The sequence below is a fragment of the Excalfactoria chinensis genome, chromosome 1, assembly GCF_039878825.1.
Source record: "Excalfactoria chinensis isolate bCotChi1 chromosome 1, bCotChi1.hap2, whole genome shotgun sequence".
Lineage (NCBI taxonomy): Eukaryota > Metazoa > Chordata > Aves > Galliformes > Phasianidae > Excalfactoria > Excalfactoria chinensis.
Window position 1 is genome coordinate 51,074,495 of NC_092825.1, and position 16,639 is coordinate 51,091,133.

Here is a 16,639-nt window from a genome sequence, read left to right on the forward strand (position 1 = left end):
CCACAACGTATTAGCACAGTCCTTTATCTTCAGCATTTAACATGATCCATTACATTTCCAAAACAATTTGTGTAAGAGACTTTTCAGCACAGTGGTATCACAAACAATTGAATGCATACAAAACTTGAAAGATTTGTATTTCAACAAAATAAGCTCTTACAGAATGGCATCTTGTTTCACAAGGATAGCTTCAGAGTGGAGGCAAGTGCTTTTCAGCCAGGGTAGCGTCAACAGCATGCAGTAACATGACATTAAACAGATGCAATCCCAAAATGGTTGAAACGTTAAATAAAAAGATACATTAAACAAGCACTTGAAACACAGGCCATGCTATAAAATGCCCTTTTCAAGTCACCAAAAAACATTTTTTCTTTAAACAGTAGAACGTATATATTGTATTAAAAGTTCATAGTCACATTATAAATGTTCTTCCAATATGCATTAAAAAAAAAATCATCTTTTGGCTGAAACCCAAAGCATACATTTCCAAGGGTGCAGCAAATCACAGAGAATTAATTTCTCGTAAGTGCTTCTGAAACGCATTCTTCTCTCACTGATTTTCAATTGCACGTCGAAGTTCCATATCTGTTTGAATCAACCTGTTTTGCTTCCTGGCACAGTTATTGCATCCTAAAAGTTCCTTTCTTGGGTTTTTCAGGCTTCAATAGAAATTCCCTTCAGAATACAAATTCCGTTTTTACAAATGTTTTTTATTACAAAGGGTAGAACAGAAGTGCACTGCAGCCATTTGTTTTCTAACAAGGCCTTTCAAATAAAGATTTTCATATCATGTGCATGTGGCCAAAGTCCTCAGACACTGAGGAACAACTGACAAGAAGTCATTTCCCTTACTAAAGAGAGTACACGATTCTGTAAAAATGGACTACAAAACCACAGTGCTAATAATGCCCAGTTTTGTTATGATAGACATAGTAATATATACACAGTACGTGTGGCACATTAAGCTTTTATGGGCAGCTCTTTGCATCAATAAGAATAGATTGTAGTATAAAATATTAAAAACAAGCTATTTAACTTGTACCACATGGAGTTTATATATATCTGACACTTTAAAAAGGACCATGGTATGATAATATATTAAAGGATCATTTTCAAGTAAATTCTGATTTTCAGAGACAAGAACACGTGTATACTAAGTATTGCAGCAGTATCTATTCCTGGTAATCTGAAATACGCAAAATAAAACATGTAAACTTATAGAAGTTTACTTCCATATCTCCCAGTTCCAATCCTATTTTATTTCTGTATGCAAGATCTCTTGCATGCTGTCCTAAATGGGAACTAAGTATTGAGGCTGAATCTGCAGGCATTTTGAGAAAGACAAATCCAGTAACAATATAAATGTAAAATGAAGACATACTTCTCTCAGACACCGAGAGCAAATGCAACCACATTTCCAAGAACTGGAAGGGGTCTGGTTGTCTGCTTTTTGACACAAGAGAACCCAAAGTACATTTGGAGCATTCTAGCTCCTTACCCAACAGATTACAGAAGTTGAAGGCTCTCTCTGTTGTACTCTGTAATATCTCTTAAAGTCAAGGGCTTTTGAGAATAAAGATCAGAAAGCACAACCTTAAAAATACTTAATACCCATTAAGATCAATTTGCATCACATATATTAGAGATTAGACTTAAGAACTGTATGACATTCACTAGAAGAAGGGTATCATACAGATATTTGCATTCCCTCCCCATCCCATGCCCGGCATCATGTTTCTGAAGTGTTTTATCTCTCTCATTTATCATGTTGACAATTATTGAATGATTCTTATTTTAAATAATGAAGGCTTCTTCTCCAGCTTCCATACCAGAACAACTTGTAATACTGGCATTCCTGAACAGAACGTGGGCTAAGTTTAGTTCCAGTATTTGCAGGAGCACCAGAAGTTGGCCTACTATAAACCTGGATTTGGTTACAAAAACAGTTATGTTATACCTTTTTTTTTTCTTTTACTTCAAAGTCTTTTCATAATAATGATATTTTATTAGACGCTGCTGTAAAAAATACAATGTAAGCACAGTGCATTTTATCTACAATTATTCTGTCATCTCAAAATAGCACTGATCTATGTAAATATATCTTTTAAAAAATATTATGTTTTAATGGTGGCCAAATGGTAAGTACTTCACCATCTCTTACCCACCACAAATACAAACAACAACTGTTTGTCTCAAAAGGTGAAATACAAGTGCCACAATCCATTACGTAGACTTAGTCCATTAAAATAGAAACGTAATTGAAATTAATTTCCTCCCAGTGGATTTCAGAAACTATCCATACACAATTTACAAGACTGCTCTCATTAACAGTCGCTGTTGTTCTTAGTGGGGGAGCCAGATCACAACCTATTAAAAAAGACCAAAGGTAAAAAAAAAAGGGGCACAGAAATAGTTGGGCTTTTTTTTCAGTTGCTGGGTGCTTCTATTTCTGCTTTCCCTATTGCTGCCTCAGGAAAAAGTAGTTTTTTAAGTATGTTTGCATAGAATGGTCCATACACTTGTTTATTAAATTCCACAATGCTTGCAAATTGAGATCCAACAAGTTCCATCTCTGGTTGAATCACAGAAAGGCCTCCTGGCAGCGTAGGCATACACTTCTGAAAACTTGGAAGAGCAAGCAAGCTTTTCATGAACAACTGGATCCGTTTATCTGAAACATAATATCAAGTACACTCAGAACAATGTAAATCCAAGATGAAGACACACTCATTTCCCAAGTGCTCTGTACATCAGTAGAAGAAATTCAATAATAGAAGTAACTACACTTTCCCAAACTCATCTTGCAGATGGAAGCAATACCAGAAGCCTTTTGCAGCTGGGTCCTGAGAGGCAGACAGAGCATTACCCTGCTGCAACAAAGTACTTGAACTAAAAGGTAGTAGATACTAACTAAAAATCCTCTGGGTTTAAACCCAAAAATGACAGAGGAGAGACAGAGCATACTTCAAAGCTCTGGCATCTCTAGGCCTGTAGGTGAGCAGCATTTCTTTACTCAGCTAATCCAGTATTTTACTACAGTAAGAAAGTGCTTTAAAAACAGACTGCTAATTAAATTTTCAAACTTGCTTCCATCAAGCTTATCTAACAGCTTCTATATAGACATATACAGTAAGACAATGATGTATGTTCTTACTAACCAATCAAGGAACTGACGGGGTTATTCTCCTCAACAATACTTGTGATTTGACCCATCAAATTATTCTGCATTTCTGTATTAAGAGTAGGAAGATCTCTTTCAGTGAGAGACTCATTCACTTTGATGCAAATCTGAACCCCAATAGCATTTAGAGCTTCTTTTAAATCAAAAGTTCTGGAAGAAAAAAAAACAAAACAGAAAAGCATTAACAAGATTTATAGTTTCCGTAACACTTCCAAGTGAACTTACTACCTCTTTACCCTTCATTTTCAACCTGCCCTCTGCAATGGCAGAATATAGGAACGCTATCAGCCGATTTCTGTACTTCTACAGATACAAGTTGGCATCCATAAGATAAGGATGCCAATTGGAAAATCATTTTTAGCATGCAGCAATGACACCAACTTACACAGACTTGGAGCTTACATATTCCTTGGGGATCGATTCAGAGCATTTCATGAGGTAAATTCACATGCAGTAAAATAGAAATCGTTTAATGTTTTTTTTGAGACACTTTGAGATTGCATCATACTTGCTTGTAGCACAAGTTGTAGCAACATTAGGTGCTGGATAACTTAAGCTACCTAAAGTAAACTTGGATCTACTGGCAAAAATGACTCAGGGAATACACTGTTGCAGCCCTTCTAGTATTAGGACAGTTCAGTTGGAAAGGACCTATGAACACCAAAGGCCAATTGCCTGCCTGACTTTCAGACTAACCCAGACTAAGTGCAATACTGAAAGTATTATCCAAATGCTTCCTTCTTTTGCCATTCCTGATCAACAAATGGTGGCTATAACATTTGAACTGCTTTCCCGAGTTTTTAGATCCACTTTGTACTTTTTCTTTTTTAACAGGAAATACCAAGAGGGATAAACAAGGCCTTACTTCTTGCTCATGCCTTCAAGAAGAGGAACAGAGATCCTTTTCAGTTGGTTGGCAAAATCAGGCACATTTACAATTGCAGCACCCACCATATTGTTTGTTATGAGACAAACACAAGCTATGATTTTTAATTGATTCAGCTTTTCTCTCAACTCCTGAAGGCGAACTTCATCTGTTATAAGAGTCTAGAAGGAAAACAATAACACCAGTTTAGGAATATGGAGGGAGAAAAGCAGGCAGGAGGACAAATAGGATTTAGTCATGAAACATTAACACCTAAATAAACATTCTGAATATGCAGCACTGCACAAAGTGGCATTACGCACAAGTACCAGAAGTCAGTCTGTGGTGGAGAAAAAAGATGAGGCCTCCAGTGAACAGAACACTGGAGAAGAAACTGCTTCTTATTTCTCTCCACTGCTGACAATTCAGCCCATGACGTGGAATGCTTCTGAGAGCCAGAAGACACTGCAGTGATCAGCATTAGACAAAATAGTCTTCCGGGTTCAGTAGTCTTTTGCAAAGTGCCATCATCTGCAGTTGATGGGCAGTGATGAACAACTGTGCATGACAAACATCAGTTCAACCACCTGAGCAGGTTCTGTGAGTCACCCATAATGCTACAGGCAAAAAGCCAGCAGATCATACCAAGAATGTAATTACCACAGCTAAATGTAGTTTAAAATAAATAAATAAATAAGTTTTATTTAATTTTGAAAGTTCACAATAACCAATTCCTGTCCATTGACAAGCTGGCCATTAACATTCAACTGTTTAATAGTAATCTCATACTTCAACAGTCTAGATTGATCAAAAGATACCTGCATGTAGCTCTTATTCAAACCTGGATGGAAAATGGTAAGAGTAAGGTATTTTCCCTTTATTCTGCTGACTGAGAGCACTAAGAGCACCCCCACGCAGTCTGGGAATTCTCTGCCAAACCACTAAGTATAGCAGCTAAGATGCTTGTTGCAGTTGCTAATTTTACCCCTGACTGACAGACAATTTCACACTGGCTTTATTTAAAGTGGCAGAGGTTGGTAATCAGGAGTTGGAGGGAAATACCAGTGATTCTTGAAGCAATAGTTTATATGCATAGAGAAATGATGAATATCCACCATAGCGAGCTTCAAGTTCTTAATGATTCTATTATAGAGTAAGAGATTTGCAACCTGATCCCACCAATTTCCATTTCTGCCACCCTGTTAGGGAAAACAAGGTACTACAGACAGATCTCTCTCTCTCTCAAAAATAACTAACTAAATAAAAATATGTATACATATATAAAGAAAGCCAAGCACCATCAATACAAGCTCCAGCTTTTGACCAGGGGTGCGACTGTTCTGAGGGTGGAGCTGCTAAGCTATAACTGGAGAGAGAAAACAAACTTCTGGTTACTGAACTTGCCCCATCTTGGTTCAGAAAACAAGACTAGCCAATTTATAAGTTTACTACTCAGAGGATTAAGAGCCACAAGAGAACGTTGCACCTGTTGTCATTAATAGCATGATTACCATACTGCATCAATATTTTCATACAGCTAGAAATCTGAAGACATTGGAAAACACTGACCTCTGGAAATGTTTTGTGGTAGTCCCACTGTAATAGTTTCAAGTAGCCATTGTTTAGCACCAGCGTAGGACTAATACTTGATTTAGAGCTATGATCAGCACCAGGGGATGAGGATGAATCATTGGAAATGGACGACAATTCATCTTCTATTGATTCCTTTATCCATTCTGTTGTGAGATCCAGAGCACCTAAACATTGCAAATTAGCACAGATTTCTTGTATATTTCCCATCAAAGCAGTAACTTGAGAAAGTGAGCTGAATACATATAACATAAGCAAGGTTAATACATCATTCTGAAAACTGAAAGAACACAGTGCCTTCAGAGAAGTCAATCTCTCCCTTGTTTTTTTGTAAATGACCATCTCTGCTGATCATCTTAATATTCTAACTAGTTTGCACAAACCCAGTAAGAAACTCTTGGGCCTTACCCAAGATTTTTGATGAATAAAACCCTCAAACTCCATGGACTCAAATCATTTTTTCCTCTTTCAGGGAAGCCACTAAGTAGTTGGGTCACAGAATTGGAAAGAAGAAGTGAAAGGAGGAACTGTATTAACCGCAAAAGAATCCTTTTAAGTTACTTGGCAGGCTACACTTATAAACACTGCCAGCCATATCAATAGCTTAGGGTTCCCATTTTAGAAGCCACTACTAAAGACACAAGTTTGCTTCTTTCCTTTTAAAAACGTTCTGTTAAGGGCTGCTTTGCAACATTAAGCAAAATCTGTACCAGTGGATCAAGGTTACCTAAAGAAACTTCTCAAAGTCTGCATTAAAAAAATGTCAAAACTCCTGCCCCTTCTGACTTTCCAGGCACACTAACTGGTTTTCCACATATACTTCAGACTAACAGACGTGCTGGGTAGAAAAGAAGTCTCATCTTTCAATATAAAACACTAGGCTACTGCCTCCAGACAATAAGAGTCACTGTTTGTTTTTCAGATATATATATATATATATATATATATATTTAAAGGTTTAAATGAAATACAACTTTGAGAACACCTACTTGGTGTTTCTTCAAGAATTTCCTGGAATTTTGTTCTTTCATAGTCCACCAAATTACGCCGAAGGTATGGTCTAAGGCTTTGAATTGTGTAATTTGCTACATCCATTTTCATCAGGTCCAGGACATGGAATATTTGCCTGAAAGAAAAGAGAGTTTAAAATAAGACAGCTAGAACAGTCCATTGATTTTAATCAGCAGATGTGAGGAATACCTTCATCAGCACTTTAATTCTCATTTTGATGAAGGATTCTCCTTCCTTGTTATTTAAATCTAACAGTCACAACTTACTTCTTTTTTTGTCTGAATACTTGAAGGAAACATGCAAGAAAAAGTTCAAGCAAGAATGAATATACCCTCTGAATTTTGAAAGAATGAACAAGACTGACACAACAGTCTCAGAAACACATTACTTCAAGTGGTAGTGCTGTTGCTGTTTAACTACTCAGAGTCAGCAGTTTTAATTCAGGCATTTACTCATAGCATTAGAACTGACATTACACTCCAGTCACAGAATGTAATACCAATTGCCTCTTGCCTTTAATGCTTCTGCTGAGCAAGTTTTCTTACAATTTGAGAACAATTACAGAAATGCCACTGTTTAAGACCTTCCCCATCATCTTTCACTGCCCAGAAGCTCTATGAGATTAGAGATTTCTTTTTTTCCTGTGTAAAAGCCACCAAAATACCAACCTCAGTAATTCTACAATATTTTCAGTTGCTTTTAACTGTTTTATATCGTTGTCTCTTATTGGAGCACATAACTTTCCCATAGTGTTGATGATATAGTTAGCTAGCCCATGAATATCAACAGCATTGTGTTCTGCCTGCTGCCTTATAAGATCTGTGTCCAGAACTTCACAAATTTGATTTTGAATCCTGTTTGCTCCTGGAGTCAGGAAGGAAAGAAGAATCTAAAGTAGAGGGGAAAAACATGAAAAGCTGATCAATAAAAACCAAAGCACCTTGAAAACATGTTAAAATAAGATTAGTATTATGTATTTAGCTGTCACAGGATAGATTAAGACTGGACACAATCTAAGGTAGCAAGAAAAAGGCTGTGTAGTTCAACAGAAACCAGCAGAAATATTAAGCTTTGAGAAATATTTTGACTTGAAGCTAACCATCCTGCACTGAAAGCTGACTGGACATGTGCCTATGTGTGGCCATAATCACAATTAGTATGATATATGATAAATATTCCGTACAGTCATGGCTTCATTTTAAAAGCTGGTACTCAAAACATTGGCTTGGCTACGAATTAACAGAACCTTCAGTGAATTACTAGACTCAGACCTGACAAAATTATTAGGGAGGGGAAAAAAAAAGTTACCTCCTTAATTTCCTCAAAGAGCTTGATAGCATGTTCATATTCTGGAGGGTCTTCATTCAGTTCCGATTCCAGGTGATCCCAAAATGCCTTGTGTACTATTTGTTTCACTGTGCCTGCTAAGCTGTGGAAGAAAGCAATTACAGACAAGACCACTAAATAGCCTTCATTCTTGGTCGAAGTGTTTTAGGGTTAACCCAGTGACTTGCTGGAAACATACAACACACTGCCTAAAACAATATTTTTCTTGTGTTGTACACCATCAGCTCCTAAGACATGACCTATGCCAAGAAGCCTTTCCCAAAACACTGTATTAGAAAGTGCTGCTGGTAATTCAAATGCAGTTACAGAGATAGCGCCTTTCCTTTTTCTTTGCCAAATTTGTATTGCTTGTCATAATCTTGTATGTTATGTGCTAAGCTTTCTCGAAAATGCATCCATCATATAATTATCACTTAAGGGATTTCTGCAATTAAAAACTTGATTGCCTTTCATGTTAATTTCCTCAAGAGATGAGGCTTTTAAGTTAAAAAGATATCTGTAATCAAGAACATTTTAACCACCTACAATGAGGAAAGTACTTCTCACTTCTTCTGGATCTCCAGATCCTTTTACATCTCCTTTGGTTTACTATTAGAGATAAATTAATGATGATCCTCATCTTCCTTATCATCATGAGACCAAATTGCTACTACAAACAGCTACATAGATGCCTGCTATTTCATCTTCTCCGCAGGACCTGAATTACACAGAACAGACCCATACTCTTTGTTTTCACTATGTGGATTCACATGACATTAGCTTTTTACCCTCCACATGACATTTACAACAAAACATAAGATGCTCTATGTGTATCAGTCCGACTGGGTGGCAATACTTGCTCTGAGCAAGACAGCTTTGACAGTGACTCTTGGAGTTGTGTTAGAAACATCCATAGCCTTTCAAAATGCAGTGTTGTTTGTTTTAATGCTGCAGTATTTCTCCTCTCTTCTCAATCTTGCTCTGTGCAAAATTCACGCCCTTACCTGTTCTGTGGGTGGTCTTCACGTTTTATACAGAAATTTGCATTCACAGCAATTTCATGAGCTAATGTCAAGTTGGATAAATTTCTCGCAGCTGCCATCAGTTCATCAAATGTAACCATCTTGGGAGGACTTGCTGCTGGATCAAACAAAATCAAGACAAAGCACTATGGTAGGTAACTTCAATTCAAAGTGTTATTAAAAATCAGCAGCCTTTTACACAAGTAACAAGGCAAGAAATTTTGCTTCTTGCTAATTGGACTCTAGTGCTTTAGAAGAAAGAAGCTAGGATTAGCAGACCTTTATATCTTCTTAAAACACTAACTCAGGAAACTCCCAGCTTATCAGGGGTGTGTGTTTGTGTGTGTGCATGGGTGGGTAACATCACGTTTTTAAAAGCAGTTTTATGTTTCTGCATCTTAATGGAGATAGTTTTTTTCCTTCAAAACAGGACCTCATAGTCTGTCTTATGATAGAACTTCCTGTCAGTAGTTCTATAAGATCCACCAGAAGAAAAGCACAGGCAATAATAGATACCAGACTTGCACCATAATCTGGAGCACATGATAACGCTTTTCTTGCCTGCAGAAAAGGTTCTGATGTTACTGATTTAATAAACCACTACTTAACCATCACAAATGCATCATAAGTTACAGTCCCTTTCTTAAACAAATATGCATTAAGAACATAAACATTTCTAAAGAATATTTGAAAGCAGGAGTGTTTCTGAGATCCCTGCTTTTAAACTCCAAGTTTCCCCATTTAAAATTGTGATTATTGTTCTGTCATTACTACTCTTTAGGAGTCAAGAGCCAATTGCCAGTTGGTGCTCTACTAACAGGCCTGTTTTAATGCAAGATTTCACTTATTTGGACACTAACCAGGTAAGCATGGTCTGAGAATGCCTACAGATACTAACACTAAGCACATTTTAATTAAGGTTTTATTTATTGATACTCATTCAGGAAACATCTTCCTTGTGCAAACGAGTGTTCAATCCCAGTGTTTACCAGAAAAATATCAAAATCATAGGTTACTTTAGGTAACACTAAGTTAACTTTATGTCGTAAAAAGATGTAATTTTGAACAGTGCAAAGGGCAAAGTGAGTTTGGTTGAATGAGCGACTGCTATCAACATCAAGATTAACTTTAGACTGATACCCACAGTGGCACACTTTACTTACATTTTCTGAAGAAGCCAACATGGACCTCCTTTCCACCCCCCCCCCCCGTCCCCCAGACACAGCTATCAGTGATACTCCACACAAAAAGAGATGTGCTGCTCCGTGGCCAGGAGAATGCCACACATTTCATTTAATACCCTTATATGCAGATTCATACTCCCAGGCTTTAGTCACTACATGCAAGAGACAGAAGACAGGCTATCCTTAAGTGTCAATGTACAGCACAGGTAAGGTTGAAATAGGCTTACAAGCTGGGGAACTGGGTTTGCTTGAAGAATCGCTGTTAAAGCTCTGTCTTGAATATTCAGAGTCACTAGAAGAAGCTGTACTTTCAGAGAGGCGAGAAGAATCTGAATCACTGTTCTGGTCATCATTGAGAGGCATTGTGCTTCCCTTTAGCTGGTGAAGTAAACAAGATCTGGAAAGACAAGCACACTTGCTATGTCTTTTGGTTTTCAAAGCTGAATACAGATTATAGTGTGAACAAGGAAAAGCAGTTGTCTTCCTTTAAAAGCGCTACAAAAAAGATCTAGCTTGACACAGGCAGAATCACTTGGTTATTAATAAACTGTATCTGTCCTGCAATAAGTTTTTGTACCTTTTGCCATTCCATATTTTACCATCTCTAACATAATCAATCTTTAAATTTATTAGATAAAAAACCAAACACAAACATCAACAAAAAACCGAACTGCTGACAAACTCCCCCAGATTGCTCACTGACAGAATTTTGGAAGCTCTCAATCTCAAAATATAAAGACATCAGGGTGTTACCATCCCCCACCTTACTTAACCATCAAGTGATGTTTAGCAATTAGCTTCCTGCCACAGACTGCGCAGAGAGCAACGACTCTGAAGCAAGCAGAGAAGTTGCTAGGGAAGAATGGGCAAGTAATTCAGAGTGCTAAATTTCTGACATGATGCATCAAAGAAGCCCGGCCTGCTGCCTTATGTGAGACTTTGCTCAAAATCAGACTGAAAATGGCAGAGACCCCAAAAATACTGCACCGGGGGTAAGAGGGCAGGTAGGTCTTTATGCTTTAATTTAAACAGTAATGCTAAACCTCTAGCACTACATCCAGTGTGACAAAAAACATCATTATGAAGTTTCATGCTTCATTATACTTCTCTCTACATAAGACACTGCCTCCCAGGCAGATAATCTGCAACTACACAGAACTCAGACAGTTGTGTAGTTCAACAGAGATTATTAATAGTTCTAAGTCAGGGAGTAAAAATATGTTAATCATCGCATTAAAATGAGAAACTGGAAGTCAGTCATAACTACTCCTAGAGGAATTTGGCCCAGATACCATAAGGAGCGGTGCATTGTTAACTATGGCCACAAAGTACCCTGTAGTAGACTTTGTGAAGAGACACAGACAGCAAGTAACATGACTTCACTTATGATTAAACATCATCAGCAGGCAATATTCAGCAGGGATACTTCACATGGCAACTTCACTGAACTTGGCAAAAGCTAATCTTGGCAGCTAAAGGATGATTGTTGTGTGTAGTTCTGTGAATCAATGTATTGTGGGGTTGTGATGTAGACAAAAGAGGACAAGGATTATGATCTCTTTATGTTAGCTCTTAGTTACAGCTTACAGTGCTTGATTTCTCGGGTGCCAGCTCATGCTGAACAGACCTTTACAACTTGAGTTATTCCACTAATGAATACTCCCCTATTAATTAAGATGATTAATAGTTGTTTGGTGCTTGCTTCCTCCTCCACCCCCAAGAGGAAACATGATGCATTTGAGTGCCTTTCTGCTCTATTTTGTGAAGGGGATCACATCAACAAGGACAGCTAACTGTTTATTAACTTACCAGAGAAGTCACTAAGAGACCTTACATCAGTGCATAGAAGGTCACAGGTTCAAGGCCTTCAGCTCTAGTTCACACAAACATAGAATCCCTAGAGTTGGAAGGGACCTCTGAAGGCCATCTAGACCAACTCCCCAGCAGCTAACAGGAACACCACACATAAATCAGGTTGCCCAGGGCTTGATCCAGACTAGCCCTGATTCCAGGAACAGAGCACCCTCACTGCAGAAGATTTTTCCTTATATGTAACCTGAATTTACCTTCTTTGAGCTTGAAACCATTTTCCCTTGTCCTGTAACCACAGACCCTGCTAAAGAATCTGTCCCCTTCTTTCCTGTAGCTCCCTTCTAGATACTGAAAGGTCACCATTAGGTCACTTCAGAGCCTCTAGTTATGGTACTTAATATTAGAAGTCTTCCAATAAAACAGTGATTTTATCATACCCAACAAAGCTGAAAATATATATTTATAGTATTGTCTAGGCAAAATAAAGTTGCAAGAAAACCTGGCAAGCCAAAAGGCTCAGAGATATTTTTGACGGAAATGGTATTTATCTAAGTTACAATTAGAAATGAGTCACTCGTTCATGTTATGCAAAAGTAGAACTCCTCTGCTATGATTTGTGTTACACATCTCAAAGCTAAACCTGACTAGAAACTAGCTGTGATAAGTAACCTCACTGTAGAATCACTCTGCAAGCTCCTGATGTGGAACTGCTTGCTCATAGTAGTAAACCTACAGAGCCTGCAAAACATATGTTACTTGCCCATCTATTGCCTCTGCATCAACACAGGACAGAATTCCCTGCCTATAAACATGGCTAGAGCCTCTTTATTCATATGCAAATAACTAACCTCCAGAAGGTCAATGTTGCATGTGGTCCATGGAAAAACTGATGTGCGTTGTTAGATGTGTACTGGCCCAAGAGGTCTTGTAAATCCCTTGCCTTCACAGTGCGTCTACTGCTTCAGACTAGATATTAAAAGAACAGGAAAGAGATCAAATAGATATTAAAAAGGAGAAAAATTTAATATCACTGAATTTATGTTACCAAGAACTTCCTCTTAGCTGTATGATAGTTTTTTAATAACATATTTAAATAGTCAAATATTCAGACTTACAAAGCATTTCTAACAGTAAGCAGTACCAAAACACCCACAGAAGCAAGACAGCATTTACTATCACAGTCCTATGCTCAAGATGACCAAATAGTTAAGGTGGAAATTCAATTTCTATACACGTTAAGTATTTACATAGTACTCCAAGCAAAGGATCTGTCAGCAACAGTCACATCTGAAAGAGAACCATGACTTATTTTGATGCACTGAGAATGTACCTGCTCCTACAATTCATGCTTACAAACATACAAACAGCAGAGAAGCTGTTAAGAGCGTTTAGAAGACTTAAGTCCCAACAAATAACACAGGATGGCACATCAAAAAAAAACAAAACAAAAACACTGCAATGCTTGCTGTAACAACTGTACTTCTTAGTAGGATGCCCCAAGTGGTGAGGAAGAAAATGGATGTATGTTAAGACTGCTAAACTTGAAGTTTAAACGATACAGAAAGCAGCAAGCACATCAAACATCAAAGCAAACAAATGAATACACAAGCAGGATCCAGAAATGCCATCTAGTTTCACACTACCCAACAGCTATAGGATAAAGGAAAGAACTTTCACCGAGAATATCAAAAAACAAACCAAAAAGGGCTTTCCTAATTAGTTACAACAGAGGATCGAGCTACTTAGTCCATTCTTTATAACATACACTTCAATAGCTTCTTGTCCTTATGCTTTTGTTCAGACGTTACTAAGGGCCAAGTTCACAGAATCACTGAATTGTAGGGGTTGGAAGAGACCTCTAGAGATCATCGAGTTTCTAAGTAAGTTTCTAAGGAGTTTTAAGTAAGAAATATAAGGGCTGCTCTGAAAGAAATGCCTCCTGTTATATATTGGCTAACAACATCAGGAGCATATTGGTGGTATAGCAGTAAAGGCCAAACCTTCCCACCAATACTCCATTGCATTTTGCCACGTGACACATAGCAGCAGAGGGGCAGTCTGACAAAACAGCACCTGACGCAGAAGTATGTATGAAGCAAAGGTGTGTCATTGATTTCCTCTGAGCAGAAAAACAGCACCCACTGACATTCATCAATGTTTGCTGAACGTTTACAGAGACCAAACAGCAGATGCAAGCACAGTAAGGTGATGGGTGGTAAATTACTGTTGGGTCTTCCTCTGGTGCAGAGTATTACAAAGGCAGCATGCAGACTCTTGTTTATTACTGATGAAATTCATAATACATTCAGCTAACATGCTCAGAAACAGTGTTATTGAGAACGCACTCTGTTCACTGCTGTTATTGTGCTCTTTGTAGCTGTTGTAGTTTCCTTGGAAATAAACAGGAGGCATTGCTTTCAGAGTGACCCACATATTTCAAAAAGCCCTCCAGCCTTCCAGGACCTTTTTAACTCTCTATCCTGAATAAACAATGCCATCTTCTAATTTTTAAGAGGTAAGCATTACATATTAGGCTCTTGTTTTAATAGACAGATTTATATCCCACCTTTCTATCTCTGTTCTCTGTTAGTGCTTGCAACCTGTTCTGGTCCTCCTGCTTTAAAACAAAAAAAGACAACAGATGGTTCACTTTTACTGGATTTTATTACAGAGTGCTTTCTTTTGATCAGTCCCATTTTGTTTGTTGCTTTTATTTACCCCTCCCCACACAATCTGAGGGGCTGGAAAAGATCTCTGGAGATCACCTGCCCAACCCGCTGGTGAAAGATGTCCCCTACAGCAGGTTTTCCACAGAGATAAACCCTAAATGCAATGTCAAGTTATAAATACCTTTTACGTGTACAAAGCTTTAGTCCATTCTTCTATCTGCAAGTTTCCAGCTAACATAACAAGGAACAACCAAACTCACACATACAGCCCTGCTGTTGAAGCAGCTCTGGCTCACTCCATATAGGATGGAAGTGTGCTGTACAGCAGTGCAGAGGTACGGTATTGCTGTGCCCCTGCACAGTTCCCCTTCACCCCACCTGACTGCTGTGGATGTGTCCAAGATCACGAGGCGTGATTAGCTCTCAAGAACACACACTTTTTATTCCCAAGGGCTTCTTTTAGCCATTATCTTAAGAGGGAGGAAAAAAAGTTTGGAAGGCTTTTTTTTTTTTTTTTTTTCCTTTAGATAAAAGCTTCGCAGACAGTATTTCCACAGTGCAGCTTTGTTCAACAGAGACCTTCATCCATATGCACTCCTCTCCTAATGTTCTGTCCAGCTGGACTGCAGCACAGGTTTTATCTCGCTCATTCCACTGGGCTGCTGCCCTATCAGCAAGGCGGCATCGGCTCGGGTTTCCCTTCTCTCTGCCTCTGTCAGCCCTCGGCCGCAAAGCACAGGGGCAGAAAAGCGCCTTTGTCAAGCGTTACTGCGGGCAGCTTCGTCTCTCCGCCCGCGGAGCTCCCCTTTCGTCCCGAGGACGAACTCAGTCCTCTACCCCACACAGCTGGGGGGCCTCAGACCGAAGCTCTCCTCCCGCCGCCGGCTCCTCCTCTTCCTCCCCGGCCTGTCTCCTCCCCCGGCCCCATGTTTTTAACAGTTACAGAGTTTGGCACTGCCCGACCAAAACAAACAACGTTACCAAGGACAGGCCCGGGGGGGAAAAAGGAGAAGGGGGAGCCGCTCCGCCAGCCCAGCTGTCCTGATCTCAGCGCCCGTCCCCAGGTGCCCTCGCTACTCGCTGCCGGCGGAACTCCGCGGCTGTGTCCGTGAGGGGTCCCCCCCCAACGGGCAGCGGGACGGCTGCCCCCCGCACCACAGCGGAGGGCTGCGACCCTCGGAACAGGACTGCCCTCAGAGTAGGACTTGCTCCGCAGCTCCCGGCCCCGCAGTTACCTCACAGCACAGCGGCCCATCCCCGCTCACTTACCGCAGGTCCGCAGCAGCACCCCCTCCACCCCACACGGCAATCGCCGGGGCTTTAAACAACCCCCGGGTTTATGTAGCAGCCCGGACTATGAGTGCCTTCCTCGGGCGCGCCCATCTCTGCCGGGAGCGGGGATGAGGGGGGGGAAGTAACTCTTTCCTGCCCGCCAGCAGTCAGCTATCCCGGCAGATTTAGGTCAGCTCATCGTCATTCCCCCAAAAACAGTGTGTGTCTCCTCGGTGTGCCCGGAGCTAATCACTAAGCGAGGAGCAAGAGGAGGTAACAGAGGAAAAACCCTGCGGTACTCCTCCCCGTGCGGAATGGGCCCGGCCGGGGGAAGGCCGGCCACAGGGCTGGGTGGTGTTTACGGAAGAGCGGCTTCGACTCGGGTTGACACCGCCCCATCTGCGGCGATGGGCGCAGCCTCCTCATAGAGCTCTGCCCCCGAGCCGCCCTTAGGGCTTGAGGGGTGTGTGGGTCCCCGCGGAGATCGTAGGGGATGGGGCTGAGTGAGTCGGGTAGTGGCAGCACCTTTGGGCGGGTTTGTTTTTCGTTCTTTTTTGTTGCTGTGGAAGCTTTAGTTATGCTCCTAGCCCCGATTCTCTGCCCTCTCATTGATGGGGGTGAGAGTCCCCCGCCGCCATCTTGGCTCCTCCATTGCTCCCCGCCGCCATCTTGGCCTCAGGGCAAGTATGAGGCATTGAGTCACTTGT

At 40.1% G+C, this 16,639-nt stretch overlaps 1 protein-coding gene across 6 annotated transcripts; it reads right to left on the minus strand.

The window, feature by feature from the left end:
- Positions 1-8: 8 nt before the first annotated feature.
- TCP11L2 (t-complex 11 like 2) lies at positions 9-16,308 on the minus strand. 6 transcript variants are annotated; one of them, XM_072352501.1, is made up of 12 exons: positions 15,930-16,308; positions 14,558-14,608; positions 12,840-12,957; positions 10,407-10,576; positions 8,978-9,110; positions 7,956-8,076; positions 7,316-7,536; positions 6,626-6,762; positions 5,616-5,803; positions 4,047-4,228; positions 3,159-3,331; positions 9-2,671 (listed from the first exon to the last, which is right to left on the minus strand). In XM_072352501.1, the coding sequence occupies exons 4-12, from the start codon at positions 10,540-10,542 to the stop codon at positions 2,427-2,429; spliced, it is 1,536 nt and encodes a 511-aa protein (XP_072208602.1). In that variant the 5' UTR covers positions 10,543-10,576; positions 12,840-12,957; positions 14,558-14,608; positions 15,930-16,308; the 3' UTR covers positions 9-2,426. The 6 variants fall into 6 exon arrangements, with proteins under 6 accessions (XP_072208602.1, XP_072208612.1, XP_072208573.1 ...); XM_072352511.1 differs by having other exon boundaries at positions 14,558-14,605; positions 15,930-16,248; XM_072352472.1 differs by having other exon boundaries at positions 8,978-9,113; positions 15,930-16,066.
- Between the last annotated feature and the right edge of the window lie 331 nt (positions 16,309-16,639).